Genomic DNA, 24,725 nt, shown 5'->3' with positions numbered 1-24,725 from the left:
GGTGATGCACCAATAAGCTGTTTCTAAGCGCAAATATACATGAAGAAGAAGACGAATATCGAAAAAGAAAAAAGAAGTAATTTACCAAACGCGTTTCATTTTACTCGCCGTAGCTACGGAAAGTGAGAGGCACTTTTCACTGTTGAAAGCAAGAACGTTAAACTGCAGTTAAAACGATCCTTCTGAACATGGCAGCACATCTGAAAAAGCGAGTTTATGAGGAATTTTCCAAAGTTGTACAGGTCAGCACATAAATCTGTCTTAGAGCGGCTCGCTGTATTTGCATAACCCCGTTAGCTAACTCTCGTGTTAGCTAATGCTAAATGGCATTACAGCATCCGTTCATTTTTACAACGACAACACGTCGTATATGGCGTTAATCCGTCTGTAATGCAATGCTATGAGTTTTTATTTGTTGTGGTAGACGTCTATGTAGCGTTAAGTAGAACTGTAAAGGACCGATCTTCTACTAATTTGAGGAACAGGTTTTATTAATTTCCAAGTTCTAAATACGCCAATACATTTTCGACCCTGTATTTCATTACTGAATATTTACAAACAAGGGAATTATATCCTATGATAATCATTGCATTTGCAGTAAGTTCCTTTTAGGATTAGATCTCACATCGTTTCCATTGTTCGTTAAGAGTTTCACGACCCTTCCAGTGTTGCCAGATGGGAAATAAAGAAGTATGGTACTGTCGCTTTAAAATTATTATTATAATTTTTACCCAAACTATCGTATGACAAAAAAACAACTTTCAAAATCACAGTGCATTTGAAAACAAACCTAATATATGTGCACATAACCTACGGAAATCAGATTTTAGCTATTTCAATTAAGCAATTATTTTATTCATTTTCAGAGGTAGAGACTTGATGTCTTGTCCGTGTTTTCTTTTACATGTTTTTTTAACACTCTAATGTCCGACACCCCTTGAACACCGCAGCAGCGGCAAAAGGTTCGGCCTCTTTCAACAGGTAGAATCCGTCTCTGAAACGTAGCGTCCAACTCACAGACAGACCGATACAGCTGCTTGGTTTATTCACCAGTCTCTGCACTACCGGAGTCTTTTCTTTTACTAGTTTGCTTTGGCTCTGAACTCACGTTTGCTTATTTTCGCTCTTGTTGCGATGCTGGATGAACGGTGCAGCTGTGCGAACAAACACGAGCAGATCATCGAACCAATCATCAGCGCTACTGATGTGATTGACAGAATGGAGGAGCCAATCAGCTACACGTGAAAACAGTTTCTGGTGACGTACGCGTCAATCAAAACGAAATCGTGTGCGAGCTCAGACCTGCGACTCATTGTCAAGACTAACGATAGCAAACTCTTCTACTTTAAATAGTTTATCCTCCACCGTTAAATATAGCTAAAATAATGATGATCTAGTGCTGCTATAAAATGACAGGTGTGAATAGAAGAGGTGAGGTTAGACTCTGCAGAGAGACATATTGTCTCCTGACTGTTAAGTCTTTATCCCAAACCTGTCCCACACTCTCAGATTCCCCATGAAGATGTTCCAGCCAAGAAGTTGCGTCTGTCCAAACCCAGTAAGTCTGCAGCTTTGCACATAGACCTCTGCAAAGCCACCAACTCCACCGATGCCCTGCAGTACTTGCTTCAGTTTTCACGCAAACCAGTGGAGGCGGAGAGCGTGGAGGGTGTGATCAGGATCCTTTTGGAGCACTACTACAAGGTAAAGACAGTGTCTGCAGACTTCAATGAACTAAGCAGTCATAGACACAGCTTACAATCTTCTGTTGTTAAGAGAGATAAGACTTTATTTATCCCACATTGGGGAAATTCTTTTTTCAACAGCAATGAAACCTTGAATAAAACAACACACACAACAGGATATAATTACAGTAACAATATTACCTGTGCAAGAAAAATAAAAATAAGGTATTAAAGTGATGTTGTTCATGTTGCATGATGTTGCTCATTTTGTCAATAGACGCTAACACACACAGATCATAATGAGCCACGTCCTCCTGCAGGAATCCGACAACTCTGTGAGACTCAAGATTGCATCTCTCCTGGGACTGCTGTCCAAGACGCAAGGTTTCAGTCCTGACTGCATCATAGATGAGGCCATTAATACCCTCAACAATGAGAGTGAGGGACAGTTACACAATCTATGTTGTGCTTGGTTTATTTGACAGTCAACAAGAATTGGACAAGATATCCCTCTGAAACGTGTTTGATTGATTATCAGCAATATTGAATATATAATATATTGAATATACTTGAATCATGTAAGTTTGACAAACTCATCCCAATGACATGTTCTCTCTCTCTCTCTCTCGCTCTCGCTCTCTCTCTCTCGCTCGCTCGCTCGCTCTCTCTCTCTCTGTCTCTCTCTCTCTCGCTCTCTCTCTCTCTCTCAGAGTCACATCAGGTTCTAGCTCAGCTGTTGGACACTTTGCTGATCATTGGTGCACAGCTACCAGAGAGTCCTACAGTCAGACAAAGGCTCATAGAGGTGGCTTGCAAGGTGAAATAGACACAAACGTAGCCAGCACTATTCTCCCACTGTACATTATAAGAAATCTGCATGACTTTATGCACAGAGCAACAAAGTACATTTAAGCCTGTCTTTGCTTTCCTCTTTGTTTCCTTCGCTCAGCACCTGTCTGATACGTATTTCGGGGTAAGGAACAAGTGTCTGCAGCTCCTTGGCTGCCTCGGCATGGTTGACACACCTATGAATAAAGACAGCAATGTACTGGGTAAAGACCATTTTTCAATTGATCATATGGTCAGATTCCTAACATGTTGCTGTATGTTGTACATACAGTAACTTTGGTTGGTCAATTGTAAACCCTGTATATGTAAGACAGAACTGAGACACTTTTCCAAAAAGATACTGATTCTGTCTTAGTTTTGAACTTTGTGGTTTTGGTGAACTAGGTGGGGTGAGAGATGTCCAGAGCATCATCAGTGACTACTTTGGAGATCAGGATCCCAGAGTCCGCACTGCAGCCCTTAAAGCCATGGTAAGAACACTCTGCATGTTTCTGCAGTGAAAAGCTTGGTGCAACCTGTCTGTGATGATTGATACCACTGCTCTTTCTGTCTTCCAGCTGGAGTTGCATGAGAGAGGAATGAGGATTCACCAGATCATTTATGACCAGGTAACAATAATGGAGGAGTTTTAAAGATAAGCAGAGACATCCTTGAGTTAGCAGAGTTTTATCCTGGTTACTACACATGTCAAAGTATGTGTTGATGAATAATAACATGATAATAAAATGAATAACTAATGTATGGGATGTTTTTAACCTGTTATAACCAGGTTCTTGTGTGTTTGCAGGCCTGCAGGTTATTGTCAGATGATTATGAGCAGGTCCGCTCTGCAGCAGTGCAGATGGTTTGGGTGCTCAGCCAGCTGTACCCAGAAAGGTGACTTCATGTCTGAGACAACACTAGTGAAGCTATCTTACTGTTAAATGTAGAGACTTGCGTAGAGGGATGCTTTATAGTCTTTCATTGTCTTCATACCTACATAATATAATATAATATAATATAATATAATATAATATAATATAATATAATATAATATATAATATAATATAATATAATATAATATAATATAATATAATATAATATAATATAAAACAGCCCAGGTTACCTTTAAAGCCTGAAAGGTTCAACAGTTGCTGCAGCAGCCCTTTCTGATCTCTGCTGTCTGGTAGCTGACTGTTGTCTGTGTCCGATCAGCATTGTGCCCATCCCATCATCCAATGAGGAGATTCGACTTGTAGATGATGCATTTGGGAAGATCAGTCATATGGTCAGCGACGGCTCCTGGATGGTTCGGGTCCAAGCTGCCAAAACACTGGTGAGGAAATAGACATGGACACACACAGCTTTCAGCTCTTCATCACTATAAACCGAGTTGCTTTTTAAACTCTAGGCATTATACAAAAGCCGTTAATAAGTTAAGTTGATGAAGCCAGAAATGTTCAATATTTGATGTTTGCAAATGTTAACACAACCCTGTAATGAAACGTGTCCTTGAAACCTCTGCTGTGTGTAAGGGTTCAATGCTGCAGGTCAGTCCTCACTTCCTAGAGCAGACTTTGGATAAGAAGCTAATGTCAGACCTCAGGGTGAGTAAATTAGTGGCTCACAAAGTATCAGTACTTTTCTTAAACATGGTTGAACTAAATAAAACATTTAAATTCTGTGTCCAGAGGAAGCGTACAGCCCATGAACGGGCCAAGGAGCTCTTTGCTTCTGGAGAGTTCTCTTCAGGCAGGAAGTGGGCTGACGATGCCCCCAAGGAGAAACTGGACACCAACACTGTGAACCTCATCGCCTCAGGGGCCTGTGGTGCCTTCGTTCACGGTCTGGAGGACGAGATGTTTGGTATGAAAAACATGCTGCAGTGTATTTGTTAGGGCTTGAAGTAAGTAGACAGCACATCATTCAGCATCGTCTCTACGTTCCACTTAGGATCAGTGTTGTCTTTACTCCACTGCTGTGTGTTTAACTGTCTGACCACAGGCTCTTTTACATTACTGCAGAGGTCCGTATCGCGGCAGTGGAGGCGTTGTGTCAACTGGCTAGGTCGTCTTCCAGCTTTGCTGAAAAGTGCCTGGACTTCCTAGTCGACATGTTCAACGACGAGATCGAGGAAGTGAGGCTGCAGTCCATCCACGTGCTCAGAGAAATCTCTACGCATATAACGCTGAGAGAAGACCAGCTGGACACGGTGCTGGCTGTGCTGGAGGTCCGCACAAACCCACCCATTTCAAATGTGCAAATGTGGTTTCGTCTTTGACTGTGAAAACCTGTTTTACTGTGTCCAGGACTCGTCTCGTGACATCAGAGAAGCTCTCCACGAGTTACTCTGCTACACTAACGTCTCCACTAAAGAGTGTATCCAGCTGGCTCTGCTGGAGCTGTTGAAGAACCTCAACAAGTATCCCACAGATCGCAACTCTGTCTGGAAGTAAGACTCTATTAGTGTGTGTTCTGCAGTTGATCTGTTTGGTGAGACCACAAACTCTAGTGAGTCTCACTAGAGTATAACGGGTGCTGGCGATACCACAAATGTTTTCCTTAAACTCATTAAGAAGACATTGAACATGTTTGGCTCTGAGCTTTAAATGACTTCATGATTGTGAAGATAAATCATTTTATCTTTTTTATGTTCCCTCAGGTGTCTGAAGTTTCTAGGCTCACGCCATCCAACACTGGTGTTGCCGCTAGTTCCTGAACTGCTGAGCACGCACCCTTACTTTGACACACCAGAGCCAGATATGGACGATCCTGCCTGTATCCGCCATCCTCTTGTTTTCAGGTTTCTGTGCTAGAGTGTTGATGAGGTCAATGTTGACGTGACCTAGAGATGTTTCTTGTTTCTTTCCTCACTCTCACCTCAGACATTGCGGTGCTGGTGTTGGTGTTTAACGCTGCCAAGTCGTGTCCCACGATGCCAGCGTTGTTCTCTGATCACACCTTCAGACACTACGCCTACCTGAGGGACAGTCTGTCGCACCTTGTCCCTCCACTAAGAGTAAGAAGCCCAATTCAGAATAGGGCCATAGAGCTGCAGTTCACCTTAACATTGGTTTATTCAGATATTAGGCTTCTCTGGACTGAGTCTGTTCAGTTCTGGTGTTGTAATGTAGACGTGTTCCAGTTGGTTTAGCAGGTTTGTTTTAATTCTTTTTGATGAGACACTCAGGGTCTCTCCTCCCCTCTAGTTGCCAGGCAGGAAGCAGTTGTATGGTCTGGACTCTGTGGACTCAGGTTGTGGTTCTGGTTCTGTGGAATCCGCTCAGCTCTTTCTTCAACAGAGTCTGAATCGGGTCAGCACCATCCAGAACCTGGAAGCACCTGGTGCTCAGGAATTACTGGACTTCACCATACGGTACACGCTGGCATAATACATTTGTTTGACGTGAACTGGTGAATGTTGGGAAGCTTCAGTTGACTGACGCGTGTGGTTCTGCCCATCAGAGACCTACAGAGGCTGGGGCAGCTACAGACGGAGCTCGCTGGAGCTGCTGACTTTTGTGCTACCTACCTGAACTGCCAGCTGCTGCTTATGAAGGTAGGGTTGTCATAACTCTGTCAGCTCTTTACTTTAAAGGAACTGCTTGTAAAAGAGGCACCAACGCTTTGTTTCCTCAGGCTCTGCAGGAGAAGCTGTGGAACATGGCTGTTCCCCTCTGCTTCAAACAAAATGTCACGGCCACAGCAGCAGCTCAACAGGTCAGCACACACACAGTTTGCACCGCACCTGTCCCATCCTGTCGCTTGACTTTGAAACTATTCTATAGATCTTGGAGGAAACCTACAAGCTGGAGTTTCTGTACAGTGGCTTGGAAAGCAGGCAGGTGGCCACCATACACCTGGTTCGCCTCCAGGCTAAAGCGCTGCAGCTCACACTCACTGCTCGCACCAGGCAAGGGTCAGTACAGATGTGTGTGGGCCTCACACGTGGATTCATGCAGCACCACTGTATGCACATGTGACTTTTGTTGGTTCTCTTCAGGCTGGATACGCTCATCAGCAGCTGTGAGCGTTTTTTGCAGGACATTGAGTCTTTCCAGAGGTGAGGCCATGATCGTCCAAATTTCAATACAAGTGAAAACAGATGTTAACATTATAAAACATTCTGCACACGTTCTACCATCACTAGTGTTGGTCTCAGTTGTCGGTTCAGACTTCCCTGAATGCTGTTAACTGTTTTTTCTGGACCTCAGGCTGTTCCTGACTGAGCTTCCCCACCTCCACAACAGTTTTGTGGAGAAGCTTTTGGAGCTGATTCCGCGGCTGTCGTCCTGTAAACCAGTGGAGATGGTGAAGGTCCTCCAGACAACACTCAGACAGAGCGGCCTGCTCCAGCTCAGCCTGCCTGTACAAGTATGAAGATGAAAAAAACGTGTCCGTCAGTAAACCTCAAGGATGCACTACGTGAACATCTCTGCTGGTTCACAGATTCATCGGGCCACAGCCACCATCATCGAGCCGACAGGGGAGTCAGACAATCCGCTGAGGTTCACATCCGGCCTAGTTGTGGCACTAGACGTCGATGCTACACTGGAGCATGTCCAGGACCCCCAGACCACTGTGAAAGTACAGGTCTGTTCATAAACTTGGTATCATCAGTTTAAAATGGACACGTGTATGTGATACAGTCATGGGGTCAACAGATTTACTTTTTTTTATTCTTGAGGAAAAGCGGAATTTGAGTGTAACTGTGTCCATATTCGTCATCACCTGCTCTCTGCCAGGTTCTGTATCCAGACGGTCAGAAGCATGTGATCCACCCCAAACCTGGGGACTTCAGAAGGCCTGGACCTGACAGACACAGGCTCATCACACAGGTTTACCTCTCACACACAGCATGGACAGGTCAGTAGGAAACACTGATGCGTGAAACGTCCCCTATTAGATGCCTGTATAGTCAAAGCTGATTATAACGTCCTGTGGATCTGCACAGTTCATATCAATCCCAGGTCATGTATTTCCTTCCAGAGCCGTCTCAGGTAGAGGTGTGTCTCCTGCTGGCCTACAGCGCCTCCACAGCCTCCCTCTCTCCCCCTCCAAGGCTGGGATGGAGCGACAGCATCGACAGTCTCCCTCCACCAGAGGCTTCTGTTGAGGGAACTATTCCATTTAGCAAGTCTGTTAAAGTCTACATCATGCCCAAACCGGCCAGACGCTAGCAGCTCAAAGCAGCTCGCTGTTATTCTTTGATCAGTAGTTTTAGAACAGGTGAGAGCATTTTACTGTCACTCAAACACTCATCTCCATTAAAAGCTTTATTCACAGAACATGTATTCCATCATTTCTTAGGTATACAAACGTCACTTCATGGAGCCAACAAACACTCAGGACCATTCTTTTTTACTTGCCGTCGGTTTAATTTATTGTATTTCAGATTACACAGCAGTTGTAAAAATATGACCAATAGGATCACCCTGTGGAAATACATGCAGAGTCGAGTTCACAGATCTGTTTCCTCTGGAGCCTCCGCTGAACCGGCTCAGGTCAACATGATGCTGAGGAAAGCGGAGCTCAGTCTGCAGCCAAGCAGATGTTTGCAGCATCAGCAGGTGGAGTGGAAGACTCCACCCACCTTGGCACCTTCACCAACCAGTTTGTTGTACTCAGCAACAGCTTTCTCAGTCTGCAAGACTCGGATTTCCACACCCTTCTGCTTCACATAGTCCACAGTGGTGGAGGGAACCTGGGCAAACACATGACAGCACAAACTCACTATCTCTACACAAAAGCAATAAAGGGATTCACTACACGAGAGCAGTTGTACGCCCCAGCTTCTATACAGAACAATGACGCACAACTGAGGCTGTGGTGTTGTACAAACACACAAAGCACTGAGGCGTAGCTGTTGTTCCCCATGGTACCGCAGTCCTGAAGCGTCCAACAGGTGGACGCACCTTGAATAGCATCAGTCTAAATGCTATGAAAAGAGATGTTTCACCTGCAGAGCCTCACTCATGCCTCTGCCAATCACCAGCAGCTCCACCCCCTTCTTCAGCACCTCCTCCAGGTCGGCGGGTTGGACTCCTGGGTGATGCTGAGTGAGAAATGCAAAGTTCTGCCTAAGTACAGGCCTCACTGAAGCTCCTGGTGTTTATGCATATTGTGAGTACATCCACACACATCAGTCCCAGTCTCTCTCCAGTCCCAGGCCCGACTGCCTCCAGGCCAAACCTTACAGTCCTTGTAGCTGGAGGAGCATCCCTGGACCTTCATGTGGCCCCAGGACAGGGAGGCGATCTCAGGGGAGGACATGGTGCGTCAGGCTGCTCCTGTGGGATGGACACATCATGAGTGTGTACAGGTAATGCCCAGGTGCACGCTTCCCTGGGAAGTCGAGGCCAAGAAGTGGTTTTATTTCGAGAAAAACACAGACTCTACTTAATAAAGCAACAGATTTTGTATTAGATTCAGATCAGTTCATTTATTATTACTGAAACATTCTACAGTAAACAGCCTTGGAACCAATGACGCAGTAGTATGGGCTGGTGTTTCTAGTGGTTGTAGCCCAAGAAATATTAAGAACTGAAAGAACAATGTTCTACAAATTTTATGAAAGGTCAAATTTCAACAACTGGTTTCAATGCTCTTTAATGTAAGAATCTATAGTAATATCCACTGAGACACTGCCCATTTCACTACAGAACCTCATGAACTCATTTGTCTATCCATCGAAAACTTTCCTTTTACAGCTGATCAGGGGAGAGCGCGAACGCAGTCCCCCACTACCAGAAATTATGCAGTCGAGATTCCCACATTTGGGGAATTCGCAGGGGTCAGCACAACCGGAGTGCAATGGCTGAGCCTCGCCCTGGGTGAACCACCTTCTTGATCATGGTATCTCCCCTGCCAGGTAAGTATGAGTTGCTAGGCTCACGCTCAGGGACCCCTTTCACACACGAACCATGATGACTGACGGTCTTCTTTAAATTCTTCTTTAAATTCACAAACTGCAACACGTTAGATGGACATGAAGACACACACCCTAATGTGGGAGAATGTGTTAGATACACAAGGAGACAGATGTTATTTATATTTTACATCATAGAGTGTAACATCTCCCATCATGCATTGCTGCATGTCCATTGTTAACCTATGAAGACATATCCACTCTAGCTCCTATTAATAAATAATTCAACTGTAGGGTCACAGTAATCAGGGCAACTGCAAACTGCAACCAAATGTTGTTTGTTGCACGTTTGTAATCCAGAGAAAGTAAGTGAAAACATACAAAAACGTTTGTCCTTACGTCACGATCACTTCCGGTTCATTTGTTGTTCAGCAGCTCTGATTCCCCTACTGCCACCTACTGACCTGAAGACGCAACAACACCATGCTGTTTAGTGACACGGTTGAGGGCCAACACAAACTGCACAGACAAAACTAACAATTTATTTTAAATAAAAATAATTTGTTATAAGAAGGTTTCACTACAGATTGCGGTAATGTGAACGTGCAAACAAGCACAGACTAACGACTTCATGTACTTAGTATTTATGGAGAGTTTGAGATTGTAGAATGTAAACAAGATACTTTGTAGATTCATAGTTATTAGTAAATAAGGAAAGCAACAACGTCACGCAAGGACTGAGCATTCTATTGTTAAACATGTTGAGGGGGTGCACCGTTCCCGGAAGTACTGCAATACCAGGTCGATGCGTGGAGTGGACGGAGCAAGCCCCTATTCCATCTCCCAACTCCAAAAATCAATTTAATATATGGTCCCCGGATAGGGGACGTATCAGATATTAAACTGATAAGAACAGATACTACACTTGATCTTAGCCAAAAGGCCGAGAAGCGATGCAGTCAACTCGTTGACGCTGAAGCACCTATTCTGCCCACAGTCAGTCTCAGTGACGGTGTAAACGTCCATGTTGTATATTATCACTAGAAATGTTCAACGGAAGAAACACAAAAGAAGCATATAATCAAAACCTCTAGAAAGCAGGCAAATGAGTTGACGTTGAGTTAACGCTTTAAAGTGTAGGGTACGCGTCGCCCTCTGATCACGTGACGCGATCTTGCCCAATAGGAATCTAGGACTTTGATGCTGACTTTCTTAGTTTATTTAACTTCTATTTTCACTGGTCCAACGTCCACCCGTTGGCACACAATAAAATGAATGTCTGATCACAATTATTATATCCATCTCAATGTAGAAAAACGTTTGCTTGATTAATAATTTGACAAATAAAATGGCGCCTTTAATGACATCTAGCGGAGAAACGGATGAACTGCACTCAAATGTAATACAAGAAATTTAGAGAAAAATCACGTGAGGATCATGATTGAAGTTTTACAGTTGTATGAAAAAAGGAAAAAATGCGTTTACTTTAGTCAATATTTAACCACGTCAAGAACTTCCCTGATATCATAATTCCAACTGCAGTGTTCTATTTTTCTTATGGTACTCATTTCATCTATGAAAAACTTTCCTTTTGTACAGCTGATCAGGGGAGAGCGCGAACGCAGTCCCCCACTACCAGAAATTATGCAGTCGAGATTCCCACATTTGGGAAGATCGTAGAACCTGTTTCTACGGTAGTGCAAAGTCTACAGTCTACAGTGTGGACTGTAGACGGTTACGCCGCGTGATTGGTCTGGGTCTACGATGGCCGGAACCAATCGCGCTTCAATGTTACGTTCTACAGGTCACCGTAGACAGTTACGCTGTCCGATTCGTCGGGGCTGAGTCGACACGCGGACCCCCAACAACCAATCACAGCGCTCGTTTCCAAAGGTACAGTAAACACATCGGCTGGACAGACGCTGACATTTTTTTTGCCGGACACCAGATTTTATTCCTGTACGTTGCGTAAATACAGTCCTATTCTTTTCAATGGCCATTAAATGCGCACACACGGTGACCGGACATACAAAACCTCTGTTTGCGGTAAGTAACAAGTGTTGTTACTTACCGCAAACTACGAGCTACGAGGACGAAGATGAATATGAGTTCATGTACCGTTACTTTCTCGACTCTATTCGTAGGTCCGAGTTTGTTTCCTGATAAAGAACATATTTTGTAACGTTAACGCGTTTGCTTAAAATGAAAAGAGTGAAAACTATTTGTATGTACTTCAGCAAGTCATTTATCCAGTTCATGTGGAAATACTGTCTAAAATGAGCTCCTACTAAAAAAGAACTAAACACCAAAGCTTATGAAATAGTTTGAATATGAATAATGTAATTGGTCATTAAACAATTATTTAAAGAAAAAATACTTTAAACTACTTTATGTATGAATCTGTAACGATGCTGTAACAGACAGTTTGTGCTTTGTACTACACGCCCCACTCATCTCAGTAGTTAACACTGTTCTGTGGGTGCAGATGCCTCCATATTCTGTTCTCTACTTCTGTCAGTGCATTCATATTCTCCTTGTTAATAGGCCACAGGTAAAGATGGCAACAATCCGCGTTGTGAACCCAGGCGCCCCTGCACATCGTCAGCAGGCTGTGCTGCTGTCGACTAAAGAGGCACGTCTTTACCGGGAGGAAAAAAAGGTCTTCCCAAAACCTCCCCTGGAGCTGCTGAACCCACTCACTGCACTGGACCATGCAGAGACAATCCTCCAAGCAGAGGGAGTCCCTGCACCGTCACGACAGCAGTGTCTGGGACGGCTGGTGTTGCTGTTCGGCCAGTACGGACACGCACCTTTCCACTGGCTTGTGGAGAACGACGTAGGCTATATGAAGTAGTAAGTGTGTTACATTTATCACTTTTGTAGGTGAAAAACTACAGGGGCAGCATGTTACAAGCCTTTGACGTTCATCAGCGTTCTGGGGTTTATTCAGGTTCATTGTTCCTTTAGGAACTTCAGTGAGAATAATGACCCAACTAAATTTATGTACCTTTGTGATTGCAACATAGTTGACAAGCACAGAAAAGAGATGTCAAACCCCCATAGAAAGGTAGAGACAGCCAACCAGTGGCTTAAAGACTACGTGACAGAGTATGCAGAGAGCTTCCCACAAGTCTCCATTGTCCTTGAGGCGAATGTGGACAGGTGTATCTACGGTCAGAGAGGGTTTGAGGGCCACACGTTTCAGGAGATGTGGGAACTCTACCAACAATATAGCGTTCAAAGGGGCAGTCCAGAGAAATTTAGCAATGAACAGAGGGACATGATAAAGAAGGCAAACAGTTCTGTGAGGAGGTGGTTGAACACACCACTGACCCAAATCACAAGTATGCAGATGAAGAGGTTCAGGAGATATATTAATGACAAGGAGGATGTAAGTGTGACATAAAGAATGTTAATCATGTTTCGGTTCAAATCACAAATGGTCCATCTGTAAAGCTAAATACTGTTTGGTGTATGGCAGCTGAAGACAAGGACCTCCAGTTTCAGGCCCTCCTCATGGCCAGAGGATGATGATGATGATGAACTGGCAGCTGCATCCCAGCCTGTGGAAGGTAAGTGACATGCAGAAAGTTAATGGTTGTTCAATGGTTTGTTTCATAGTAGAACATTTTTTATTACACCTTATTACACTTACACTACTTTTGTTTTATTACTTGTTAGATAGAATAAAGTCCCAGAAGTCACATTCCCGGGATCCCCTGCCCTTGAATTCGCCTTCAAAGACATCCAAACATGCCCCCCCCCCGGATGAGAAGCGTCACTCAGCCTCACAGAACACGTCTGCTGCCTGGCTGGATGAGCCAGAGTCTACTGTTCAGCCCACAGAGGCTCCATCCACATCCCAGGGTGGTGTTCCTCTTTTGCAGACACCTCTAAGTGACTTACCCGTCAGTTATACTTGGATTTAAATGCAAGCAGCATGAATGAGAATCCTACGTTTTAATGTCATTCTGTAGACAAGAATCACCAGACGTGCTCTTGTATGCACCATTTATTTTGCAGGTGGAGTTAGACGGTTGGGTGCGCCTGTGGGAGAAACCTGATGGCATCCCATCTGCTGACATTCACTGGCTTAAGGAGGACACAACAAGAGGAAAGTTCACCGCTGTTCATGTGTACAAAGACAACACTGGTGTGCTCAAGAGGAGACGGGTGATGGCATCTGACCGCATGTGGTTCTACCCTCCAGAACCTCCGGCCTATGTCGGAGGGGTTCTGCCCATCAGAGACCTACAGAGGCTGGGGCAGCTGCAGACGGAGCTCGCTGGAGCTGCTGACTTTTGTGCTACCTACCTGAACTGCCAGCTGCTGCTTATGAAGGTAGGGTTGTCATAACTCTGTCAGCTCTTTACTTTAAAGGAACTGCTTGTAAAAGAGGCACCAACACTTTGTTTCCTCAGGCTCTGCAGGAGAAGCTGTGGAACGTGGCTGTTCCCCTCTGCTTCAAACAAAATGTCACGGCCACAGCAGCAGCTCAACAGGTCAGCACACACACAGTTTGCACCGCACCTGTCCCATCCTGTCGCTTGACTTTGAAACTATTCTATAGATCTTGGAGGAAACCTACAAGCTGGAGTTTCTGTACAGTGGCTTGGAAAGCAGGCAGGTGGCCACCATACACCTGGTTCGCCTCCAGGCTAAAGCGCTGCAGCTCACACTCACTGCTCGCACCAGGCAAGGGTCAGTACAGATGTGTGGGCCTCACACGTGGATTCATGCAGCACCACTGTATGCACATGTGACTTTTGTTGGTTCTCTTCAGGCTGGATACGCTCATCAGCAGCTGTGAGCGTTTTTTGCAGGACATTGAGTCTTTCCAGAGGTGAGGCCAGGATCGTCCAAATTTCAATACAAGTGAAAACAGATGTTAACATTATAAAACATTCTGCACACGTTCTACCATCACTAGTGTTGGTCTCAGTTGTCGGTTCAGACTTCCCTGAATGCTGTTAACTGTTTTTTCTGGACCTCAGGCTGTTCCTGACTGAGCTTCCCCACCTCCACAACAGTTTTGTGGAGAAGCTTTTGGAGCTGATTCCGCGGCTGTCGTCCTGTAAACCAGTGGAGATGGTGAAGGTCCTCCAGACAACACTCAGACAGAGCGGCCTGCTCCAGCTCAGCCTGCCTGTACAAGTATGAAGATGAAAAAAACATGTCCGTCAGTAAACCTCAAGGATGCACTACGTGAACATCTCTGCTGGTTCACAGATTCATCGGGCCACAGCCACCATCATCGAGCCGACAGGGGAGTCAGACAATCCGCTGAGGTTCACATCCGGCCTAGTTGTGGCACTAGACGTCGATGCTACACTGGAGCATGTCCAGGACCCCCAGACCACTGTGAAAGTACAGGTCTGTTCATAAACTTGGTATCATCAGTTTAAAATGGACACGTGTATGTGATACAGTCATGGGGTCAACAGATTTACTTTTTTTTATTCTTGAGGAAAAGCGGAATTTGAGTGTAACTGTGTCCATATTCGTCATCACCTGCTCTCTGCCAGGTTCTGTATCCAGACGGTCAGAAGCATGTGATCCACCCCAAACCTGGGGACTTCAGAAGGCCTGGACCTGACAGACACAGGCTCATCACACAGGTTTACCTCTCACACACAGCATGGACAGGTCAGTAGGAAACACTGATGCGTGAAACGTCCCCTATTAGATGCCTGTATAGTCAAAGCTGATTATAACGTCCTGTGGATCTGCACAGTTCATATCAATCCCAGGTCATGTATTTCCTTCCAGAGCCGTCTCAGGTAGAGGTGTGTCTCCTGCTGGCCTACAGCGCCTCCACAGCCTCCCTCTCTCCCCCTCCAAGGCTGGGATGGAGCGACAGCATCGACAGTCTCCCTCCACCAGAGGCTTCTGTTGAGGGAACTATTCCATTTAGCAAGTCTGTTAAAGTCTACATCATGCCCAAACCGGCCAGACGCTAGCAGCTCAAAGCAGCTCGCTGTTATTCTTTGATCAGTAGTTTTAGAACAGGTGAGAGCATTTTACTGTCACTCAAACACTCATCTCCATTAAAAGCTTTATTCACAGAACATGTATTCCATCATTTCTTAGGTATACAAACGTCACTTCATGGAGCCAACAAACACTCAGGACCATTCTTTTTTACTTGCCGTCGGTTTAATTTATTGTATTTCAGATTACACAGCAGTTGTAAAAATATGACCAATAGGATCACCCTGTGGAAATACATGCAGAGTCGAGTTCACAGATCTGTTTCCTCTGGAGCCTCCGCTGAACCGGCTCAGGTCAACATGATGCTGAGGAAAGCGGAGCTCAGTCTGCAGCCAAGCAGATGTTTGCAGCATCAGCAGGTGGAGTGGAAGACTCCACCCACCTTGGCACCTTCACCAACCAGTTTGTTGTACTCAGCAACAGCTTTCTCAGTCTGCAAGACTCGGATTTCCACACCCTTCTGCTTCACATAGTCCACAGTGGTGGAGGGAACCTGGGCAAACACATGACAGCACAAACTCACTATCTCTACACAAAAGCAATAAAGGGATTCACTACACGAGAGCAGTTGTACGCCCCAGCTTCTATACAGAACAATGACGCACAACTGAGGCTGTGGTGTTGTACAAACCCACAAAGCACTGAGGCGTAGCTGTTGTTCCCCATGGTACCGCAGTCCTGAAGCGTCCAACAGGTGGACGCACCTTGAATAGCATCAGTCTAAATGCTATGAAAAGGGATGTTTCACCTGCAGAGCCTCACTCATGCCTCTGCCAATCACCAGCAGCTCCACCCCCTTCTTCAGCACCTCCTCCAGGTCGGCGGGTTGGACTCCTGGGTGATGCTGAGTGAGAAATGCAAAGTTCTGCCTAAGTACAGGCCTCACTGAAGCTCCTGGTGTTTATGCATATTGTGAGTACATCCACACACATCAGTCCCAGTCTCTCTCCAGTCCCAGGCCCGACTGCCTCCAGGCCAAACCTTACAGTCCTTGTAGCTGGAGGAGCATCCCTGGACCTTCATGTGGCCCCAGGACAGGGAGGCGATCTCAGGGGAGGACATGGTGCGTCAGGCTGCTCCTGTGGGATGGACACATCATGAGTGTGTACAGGTAATGCCCAGGTGCACGCTTCCCTGGGAAGTCGAGGCCAAGAAGTGGTTTTATTTCGAGAAAAACACAGACTCTACTTAATAAAGCAACAGATTTTGTATTAGATTCAGATCAGTTCATTTATTATTACTGAAACATTCTACAGTAAACAGCCTTGGAACCAATGACGCAGTAGTATGGGCTGGTGTTTCTAGTGGTTGTAGCCCAAGAAATATTAAGAACTGAAAGAACAATGTTCTACAAATTTTATGAAAGGTCAAATTTCAACAACTGGTTTCAATGCTCTTTAATGTAAGAATCTATAGTAATATCCACTGAGACACTGCCCATTTCACTACAGAACCTCATGAACTCATTTGTCTATCCATCGAAAACTTTCCTTTTACAGCTGATCAGGGGAGAGCGCGAACGCAGTCCCCCACTACCAGAAATTATGCAGTCGAGATTCCCACATTTGGGGAATTCGCAGGGGTCAGCACAACCGGAGTGCAATGGCTGAGCCTCGCCCTGGGTGAACCACCTTCTTGATCATGGTATCTCCCCTGCCAGGTAAGTATGAGTTGCTAGGCTCACGCTCAGGGACCCCTTTCACACACGAACCATGATGACTGACGGTCTTCTTTAAATTCTTCTTTAAATTCACAAACTGCAACACGTTAGATGGACATGAAGACACACACCCTAATGTGGGAGAATGTGTTAGATACACAAGGAGACAGATGTTATTTATATTTTACATCATAGAGTGTAACATCTCCCATCATGCATTGCTGCATGTCCATTGTTAACCTATGAAGACATATCCACTCTAGCTCCTATTAATAAATAATTCAACTGTAGGGTCACAGTAATCAGGGCAACTGCAAACTGCAACCAAATGTTGTTTGTTGTACGTTTGTAATCCAGAGAAAGTAAGTGAAAACATACAAAAACGTTTGTCCTTACGTCACGATCACTTCCGGTTCATTTGTTGTTCAGTAGCTCTGATTCCCCTACTGCCACCTACTGACCTGAAGACGCAACAACACCATGCTGTTTAGTGACACGGTTGAGGGCCAACACAAACTGCACAGACAAAACTAACAATATATTTTAAATAAAAATAATTTGTTATAAGAAGGTTTCACTACAGATTGTGGTAATGTGAACGTGCAAACAAGCACAGACTAACGACTTCATGTACTTAGTATTTATGGAGAGTTTGAGATTGTAGAATGTAAACAAGATACTTTGTAGATTCATAGTTATTAGTAAATAAGGAAAGCAACAACGTCACGCAAGGGCTGGGCATTCTATTGTTGAACATGTTGAGGGGGTGCACCGTTCCCGGAAGTACTGCAATACCAGGTCGATGCGTGGAGTGGACGGAGCAAGCCCCTATTCCATCTCCCTGCTCCAAAAATCAATTTAATATATGGTCCCCGGATAGGGGACGTATCAGATATTAAACTGATAAGAACAGATACTACACTTGATCTTAGCCAAAAGGCCGAGAAGCGATGCAGTCAACTCGTTGACGCTGAAGCACCTATTCTGCCCACAGTCAGTCTCAGTGACGGTGTAAACGTCCATGTTGTATATTATCACTAGAAATGTTCAACGGAAGAAACACAAAAGAAGCATATAATCAAAACCTCTAGAAAGCAGGCAAATGAGTTGACGTTGAGTTAACGCTTTAAAGTGTAGGGTACGCGTCGCCCTCTGATCACGTGGCGCGATCTTGCCCAATAGGAATCTAGGACTTTGATGCTGACTTTCTTAGTTTATTTAACTTCTATTTTCACTGGTCCAACGTCCACCCGTTGGCACACAATAAAATGAATGTCTGATCACAATTATTATATCCATCTCAATGTAGAAAAACGTTTGCTTGATTAATAATTTGACAAATAAAATGGCGCCTTTAATGACATCTAGCGGAGAAACGGATGAACTGCACTCAAATGTAATACAAGAAATTTAGAGAAAAATCACGTGAGGATCATGAATGAAGTTTTACAGTTGTATGAAAAAAGGAAAAAACGCTTTTACTTTAGCCAATATTTAATCACGTCAAAAAGTTCTCTGATATCATAATTCCAACTGCAGTGTTCTATTTCCTAAGGTACTCATTACATCTGTGGAAATCTTTCCTTTAGTACAGTTGATCAGGGGAGAGCGCGAACGCAGTCCCCCACTACCAGAAATTATGCAGTCGAGATTCCCACATTTGGGGAATTCGCAGGGGTCAGCACAACCGGAGTGCAATGGCTGAGCCTCGCCCTGGGTGAACCACCTTCTTGATCATGGTATCTCCCCTGCCAGGTAAGTATGAGTTGTTAAACTCACGCTCAGGGACCCCTTTCACACACGAACCATGATGACTGACGGTCTTCTTTAAATTCTTCTTTGAATTCACAAACTGCAACACGTTAGATGGACATGAAGACACACACCCTAATGTGGGAGAATGTGTTAGATACACAAGGAGACAGATGTTATTTATATTTTACATCATAGAGTGTAACATCTCCCATCATGCATTGCTGCATGTCCATTGTTAACCTATGAAGACATATCCACTCTTATTAATAAATAATTTAACTGTAGGGTCACAGTAATCAGGGCAACTGCAAACTGCAACCAAATGTTGTTTGTTGCACGTTTGTAATCCAGAGAAAGTAAATGAAAACATACAAAAACGTTTGTCCTTACGTCACGATCACTTCCGGTTCATTTGTTGTTCAGCAGCTCTGATTCCTCTACTGCCACCTACTGACCTGATGATGCAACAACACCATGCAGTGAAGTTTAGTGACACAGTTGAGGGCCAACACAAACAAAACTAACAATTAAACGAATCACCTTGGTGGTTTGTTATAAGAAGGTTTTACTACTGTTGGTATGTGAACGTGCAAACAGCAATTTTAATCGCACATACATTCTACATAAAATGCTGCTTAAAATCTTACTGCGTCTTAAATAATACCAGACACGCTCCGTAGCATTAAAATAAATATCCAGCACACTTTTAAATGTCTGATAGCTGCGCACCCAGCACATGCAAATACGGACTGTTTATTAACCATAATGTTCCAAACTTCACAACTGAAAACGCTCGACAGCCCGACGATAACCGGCCATAAAAAACAGCATGTTTTACCGTTGCACGGTTTCCGAAAGTACTGCAATGCCAGAGGAACAGCTGTTTTGGGTTCTACTGTTTACTTTTCTTCACGGTAGCGCAGAGTACGGTCACCGCAGACCCTGACGGCTGTCAACCGAGACCTCAAGTCGTAGCCTAGCTAATTGTAGGCAGCCAATCATGTCGCAGCTGACTTTAGGCAGCCAATCATGTCGCAGCTGACGGTAGGCAACTAATCACAGCGACATTCGGCGCCACTTCCTTCAATGCAGATATATTTCAGATTAGCTATTTGAATAATAATAATAATATTGTCAACGGTGATCATAACTTGGGAAACGTACAGAGTCTCTGTTTTCGTGACGACTAGGGACTACCGGAACCAGATTGGTTCCACTTTTGGCAAGAACCTGTGTGTTAAAAATGGATTCCACCAAGACAGCATGGAAAATATTACATTTTGCTTTACTGTTTTTTAACAAATGTTTCTCCATGGCTCAGCTGAGTGGTTCACCAGTATTGGCAACGAGTTCTCCCAGATAGTGACGTTTGCGTTGACCTATGAGGAGTCCACAGAGAAGCTGGCACCAACGTGCAGTGGAGCCATGGAAAGGTTCCGACTGGCCAATCAACCGGTCTCCAAAATTCTGTAAGTGGATCATGGGTGTTGTCGTGCATAAGGCCCAACAGCTGTGGAGACTTTGTTTGAGCCTTGGTGAACAGGGGGGTTTCTCTGGATCCCTCGATTTGACGCAGCCATTTGAACAGACAGTCACTCCAAGTACGCTGCCTTTAAGTCTGCGTTTGCCGGGGCTGTCCTGACCTACAACCGCACTGACCTGCACCTACTCATCAAGGCTGTCAGAGCCAAGCACGACAGGATGAAGACTCTGTCAGATGAGGACATTGTCCGTGACCACATTTCGCAGGAAACATTCCAGCTCATCCATGCGACGACTGAGGAGTTGAAGGGTCCGGCTGGGCTGGATGGTGGCGAGGTGAGCCTTTTCAAAAGGCCAGGTAAGTACAAACCTAAAGTCCTAGTCGGTGGAGATTCTCTGTCATCCAAGTGAAGTTATCTGAAAGTTGAGTCTTGTCAGCTGGACTTGCTCTCTTCAGTAGAAACGTTTCACCTCCATCCAGTAGTTTGTTCATTCTGAGGAAAGTTGACTGAAGGCCAAACATTTATCTTCAGTGAGGTTTCCCACCTGTAACGTTCTCTGAACAAAGGGCTGACACACTCTGTCTCCATTCATCATTCTGCCCTTTTATTTGTTCCCAAGATCTAGACCACATCACTAATCCAACATCAAGGAGACACCCACAAGTAGCCACATGTTAGTGCAGTAAAAACAGCGGGAGGCTCAGGAAGCAAGAGGTATGTTTATTCTTGAGGTTCCCAAAGTGGCACGTGGACTTCCCGTCAGACGTCCGAACAGTCAAGAAACAGAAGAAACTCACACAAACGATTCAACTAAAGCTTGGAGAAATCCAAGCCTATATTATTAATATTAGTTATTAATAACTAATACGCTGTAGTTGAAAAACAGGTTTGAACCATTCCAGAATTCTTGTCTTTAGAACATGAATAAGGTTCAAAGCAGCCAGTGAATAACTCATCATTGGTTGGTTTCACTCATTGCTCATTTTCCCACAACTAATAAATACATTACACTGTCAATAGCAAACCACACGACTGCAGCCTGGACACGCCCTCATTCCTGCGTTAAGACACGAGCAAATCCAACCAACGTGTGGAACGTACCCATGCACCGCGTCCCACCGGCTGAGGCGGCAAGCGTCCACTCATGCATCAAGTCAAATCAAACCCACACATATAAGGACGGGCCGTTTCTCATTGGCTCATTGTGAGAGTCCTGGCAGGGCACAGAACCGCCCACCTGATGAGACCAGCAATCAGGACTGAGGCACTGTAGTGTGTTCATCCTCAGCTTAACGAGGTCACATTCACAATAATTCTACATCCAAACAAAAACACTGAAAGCTCAAACTGAAACCCGTGGAAGCCTTAGAGTCCCCGTCTAGAAGACGAGCTGCTGCAGCGTCTGTCGCTCCACGGGGGCGGGGGCTGACCCAGCCCGTCACATGGCCGGCGGATGGACAGGCCCTCCCTCGGCGCCGCTCCTGCTCGTTACGTGAGCGGTTCTCAGCAGCAAAGGTGTCAGCTCTGAGAACACATGAAGGAACGACGACAGTAAGGGCTGAACGCTATGAAGCGTCGTAGCAGGACACAGGTGTTGGTGGATGGAGCTACCTTCTGACCTCAGCTCTCACCTTTCATCTCCGTTTCCTTCTTGGTGTCGTTGTGAAGGCTGAGGCTCTGCGCCGCTCCGGCGTTGGATGGAGGGATGCTAGCACAGTCAGTGGCATTCTTTGCTACTTGCTCCTGCTTCCCTGCAGCACCAGGACGTTTCCCATCCACATTGTCCATCTTCACTACATAGAGCGTCTGCAGCAGACTGATGGCATCAAAGTTGTCTCCACAGGTTTGACCCTGTTTCCTCAAAAGCTCCAACACCTACAGCCAAGCCACATTAGAAAAGGTTTTTTTTATGGTGGCACTAATCATTTAACAATCTTTTTAGATCAGGAATGAACTATGTCTCCAGCAATTCACAAAGCAAGCCTGCTGTCCGTGCACATGTATGAATTAATCCAGCTAGTATTTTTAAATCAATGCAGCTTAGTATCAAAAATATCCTGATCAACAACAGACCTTCATGTATTTGTAGGACTTCAGCTCACTGATGTTCTCCACCAGGAACAGCAGATACAGAGACAGGTCGTCCCATTGGCCAGCAGGCGTGGGCAGGACGCTGACTGTGGGCAGCGACTGGTAGCTGTCCAGGAACTGAGCGTATCCGTGGCAGAGGAGGGGACGGAGAGCAGCATAGACCACCACAGGGACCAGTGCAATGAACAGGACCAGGTTGACCAGGCTGGAGCCAGAGACAGCAGCTTGGTACCACAGACTGTATGATCGCTCTGCTTTCTAAATGCAGCTCCGTCTGTTTTGCACAATTGACAAATACCTCAGCAGCGAGAAGACGCCCACAGCGATGAGCTTACACTGCACCTTCTCAGGAACACCAGGGTCAAAGGTGAGCAGGCCGACACGCAGGACGCAGCTGAACTCATCCGTAACGGAGGCCAGGCGGAGGTAGTAGCCCAGGTAGACGCAGGCACACACCAGTGTGATGAAAGTCAGCACTCGGCACAGCAGGTAGTGCAACAGCAGCAGCCGCGAGTGACGCTTGGTGGACAGGAAGTTCTCCACCAGTGGGTAGTTGAAGCAGCCCTCGGTGGGGTCGCTGGCAGACAGAGCAAATACGGAGCAGAGACAGTGACCATCATGCACGTTGTTCTGATCAGCTCTGGCTTCCTAAAGTACAACTTTTAATCTCCAGCTGGTCGTCTGCAACGTTGAAGCTGAATCCAGTGGCTTGAAACCACACAGGTGGAGAAAGCTCCAACGCCGGCCTGGGGCATGGCTCCGTACCTGTCTGAGGTGTTCATGCGCTTGGCCAGAGTCACTGCGCGGTTGTAGCAGTGGTCCAGCTGCTCGATGATGAAGCTGAGGTCCGACTGCAGGAGTGGCGCCGCGGAGAACTTCCAGAACAACGCAGGAGTGTACATGAGCACGGCCACCAACAGCAGGACGTAAGGAAAGAACTGGTGAGGAGACAGAACAGGCCTGGACAATAAGGCGACCAGTGACTCTCTGGAGCCGCACTACTAGAAAACACATAGAACAACAAATAGCTCATCATGACCTGGTGGGAGGTTTCCTTCACGCCGTACCTCAGCTGTGCCCACGTACCTTGTGCAGCCACAAGGGCATAGTGTGTGTGTGCACAGCCGCCCAGCAGAACGAGTCCACGTACGCAGCCTGCCTCCAGGAGAAGTTGGCCGGGGGAAAACAGCTGATCTGAGTACCTGAGGGCATCAACACAACAACGTTTGCAGTAGATGAGCTCGTTGTGGACTCTTTTTAAGAAAACCTCTCTGGATCCAGCTGTAGCACAGACTCTAGACTCTCACCAACAGAAACCTCTTGGGCGAAGGCCAGTGAGATGAGGAGCAGGGGCAGGCCCACTGCCACACAGGTCACCATCTTGTCCACAGCCAGCTCAGTTCGCACGTTGCGGTGCTTCTGCTCCTTCTGACGAAAATCACCGAACACATACTCTGTAGCTACGTTGGCGATGGCCATGTCACCTGCCGACACACATCAAGCTGGAATGTTACTGCCGTTTCAGGCTCTCGGGTTGTTCTGTCGAGTGTGGAAGCGTCACTCCACATGAACTTCAGACACTCGCTTCTTCAAGCCTGACAAATGTGATTTGCTGAATGCAAAGCAGGGAGTGGAGGTGATCAGCAGGGACCCCGGCCCTCGAGGACCAGGACTGCCCACCCCTGGTCTATTCTGTCTCACTGCCAACTCTCCTGCTTTGCTTCCTGAAGCAACTAAATAGACCTCAGATTTTCAACATCTTATTCTTCATCACTTCAAAAGGAGAACGGGTATTTGTAACATATTTATCTAATTTATTCAGCTCTTTTTACATACTTTGATATTAAAGGTTTTCTGATTGAAGGTCATTTCTGTGCTCATACATATTTATCATGCATATTAAAAACCACATAATCGCAGACATACAACCTGAGTGGTTTCAGTGTGAGGCTGGTGACGTTCAGTCTGCCTGAGTCCACTCAGCCTTGTGTGTTGGCTTTAACATAGAGAAACCAACGCGCTGCTCTGTTTAACCCGGAGGCTGAAGACAACCTGTGATCGCCTCAAGTCCAACATCATTGTCTGAAGCTGCATGTTTCCAGTGTTTTATAGCTAGGAGACATTCATTCAGAAGCGGTGTACGGCGGGGATGCGTAACATCACAACATCAGGAAACAAAATCGTTACAGCCACTTCAAAGCTGGTCATTCATAAACCAGACTGACTGGTTTCACGGATGTTGCCACACTGGTGCTAATTATCTTATAGCGTCGTTGTGTCGTAAAACGACAACGTGAACAGAACCTTACCTCCGAGCGGGGCTCACGTTTAAGCCAATCTATCTATTAAAAAGACATGGCTTC

General features: G+C 45.6%; 4 protein-coding genes, 1 long non-coding RNA gene and 5 other non-coding genes across 15 annotated transcripts; 2 read left to right on the top strand and 8 right to left on the bottom strand.

Moving 5' to 3' along the window:
• Positions 1-83: 83 nt before the first annotated feature.
• Positions 84-16,451, top strand: ints4 (integrator complex subunit 4). Of its 3 annotated transcripts, none has more exons than XM_029170846.3 (24): positions 84-242; positions 1,510-1,704; positions 2,006-2,123; positions 2,396-2,502; positions 2,635-2,737; positions 2,919-3,004; positions 3,092-3,142; positions 3,322-3,410; positions 3,729-3,849; positions 4,049-4,120; positions 4,205-4,379; positions 4,538-4,743; positions 4,823-4,965; positions 5,176-5,291; positions 5,399-5,532; positions 5,723-5,889; positions 13,629-13,722; positions 13,803-13,883; positions 13,952-14,082; positions 14,165-14,224; positions 14,376-14,535; positions 14,611-14,754; positions 14,907-15,027; positions 15,151-16,451. In XM_029170846.3, the coding sequence occupies exons 1-24, from the start codon at positions 189-191 to the stop codon at positions 15,339-15,341; spliced, it is 2,919 nt and encodes a 972-aa protein (XP_029026679.1). In that variant the 5' UTR covers positions 84-188; the 3' UTR covers positions 15,342-16,451. The 3 variants fall into 3 exon arrangements, with proteins under 3 accessions (XP_029026679.1, XP_029026682.1, XP_029026677.1); XM_029170849.3 differs by lacking the exon at positions 13,629-13,722 and adding an exon at positions 5,979-6,072; XM_029170844.3 differs by lacking the exons at positions 13,629-13,722; positions 13,803-13,883; positions 13,952-14,082; ... (3 more) ...; positions 14,907-15,027; positions 15,151-16,451 and adding exons at positions 5,979-6,072; positions 6,153-6,233; positions 6,302-6,432; ... (3 more) ...; positions 7,259-7,379; positions 7,503-8,803.
• On the bottom strand, positions 7,868-8,790 carry LOC114867822 (mth938 domain-containing protein). Its single transcript, XM_029170860.3, has 3 exons — positions 8,655-8,790; positions 8,473-8,568; positions 7,868-8,217 (listed from the first exon to the last, which is right to left on the bottom strand). Exons 1-3 carry the CDS (start codon positions 8,784-8,786, stop codon positions 8,077-8,079), a joined length of 369 nt encoding a protein of 122 aa, XP_029026693.1. The 5' UTR covers positions 8,787-8,790; the 3' UTR covers positions 7,868-8,076.
• On the bottom strand, positions 9,229-9,392 carry LOC114868754 (U1 spliceosomal RNA). The gene has a single exon (XR_003788067.1). It is a non-coding gene; the product is annotated as a U1 spliceosomal RNA (small nuclear RNA).
• On the bottom strand, positions 10,146-10,336 carry LOC114868757 (U2 spliceosomal RNA). The gene has a single exon (XR_003788068.1). It is a non-coding gene; the product is annotated as a U2 spliceosomal RNA (small nuclear RNA).
• Positions 11,016-13,622, top strand: LOC129605084 (uncharacterized). 4 transcript variants are annotated; one of them, XR_008696584.1, is made up of 5 exons: positions 11,016-11,274; positions 11,926-12,234; positions 12,863-12,953; positions 13,063-13,289; positions 13,405-13,622. It is a non-coding gene; the product is annotated as an uncharacterized LOC129605084 (long non-coding RNA). The 4 variants fall into 4 exon arrangements; XR_008696583.1 differs by having other exon boundaries at positions 11,274-11,340; XR_008696582.1 differs by lacking the exon at positions 11,016-11,274 and adding an exon at positions 11,298-11,427.
• LOC114867820 (mth938 domain-containing protein) lies at positions 15,516-19,701 on the bottom strand. Its single transcript, XM_029170856.3, has 5 exons — positions 19,626-19,701; positions 19,178-19,242; positions 16,303-16,451; positions 16,121-16,216; positions 15,516-15,865 (listed from the first exon to the last, which is right to left on the bottom strand). The coding sequence occupies exons 3-5, from the start codon at positions 16,432-16,434 to the stop codon at positions 15,725-15,727; spliced, it is 369 nt and encodes a 122-aa protein (XP_029026689.1). The 5' UTR covers positions 16,435-16,451; positions 19,178-19,242; positions 19,626-19,701; the 3' UTR covers positions 15,516-15,724.
• On the bottom strand, positions 16,877-17,040 carry LOC114868753 (U1 spliceosomal RNA). The gene has a single exon (XR_003788066.1). It is a non-coding gene; the product is annotated as a U1 spliceosomal RNA (small nuclear RNA).
• On the bottom strand, positions 17,794-17,984 carry LOC114868758 (U2 spliceosomal RNA). Its single transcript, XR_003788069.1, has one exon. It is a non-coding gene; the product is annotated as a U2 spliceosomal RNA (small nuclear RNA).
• LOC114868752 (U1 spliceosomal RNA) lies at positions 18,632-18,795 on the bottom strand. Its single transcript, XR_003788065.1, has one exon. It is a non-coding gene; the product is annotated as a U1 spliceosomal RNA (small nuclear RNA).
• A 1,274-nt stretch (positions 19,702-20,975) lies between the features above and the next one.
• On the bottom strand, positions 20,976-23,841 carry LOC114867817 (pannexin-1-like). Its single transcript, XM_029170851.3, has 7 exons — positions 23,670-23,841; positions 23,449-23,564; positions 23,128-23,300; positions 22,661-22,939; positions 22,345-22,567; positions 21,903-22,146; positions 20,976-21,795 (listed from the first exon to the last, which is right to left on the bottom strand). The coding sequence occupies exons 1-7, from the start codon at positions 23,839-23,841 to the stop codon at positions 21,710-21,712; spliced, it is 1,293 nt and encodes a 430-aa protein (XP_029026684.1). The 3' UTR covers positions 20,976-21,709.
• Between the last annotated feature and the right edge of the window lie 884 nt (positions 23,842-24,725).

The sequence above is a fragment of the Betta splendens genome, chromosome 13, assembly GCF_900634795.4.
Source record: "Betta splendens chromosome 13, fBetSpl5.4, whole genome shotgun sequence".
In the NCBI taxonomy this organism is placed as follows: Eukaryota; Metazoa; Chordata; class Actinopteri; order Anabantiformes; family Osphronemidae; genus Betta; species Betta splendens.
The sequence above is the reverse complement of the archived record's forward strand: the minus strand, read 5'-3'. Positions and strand labels throughout refer to the sequence as shown.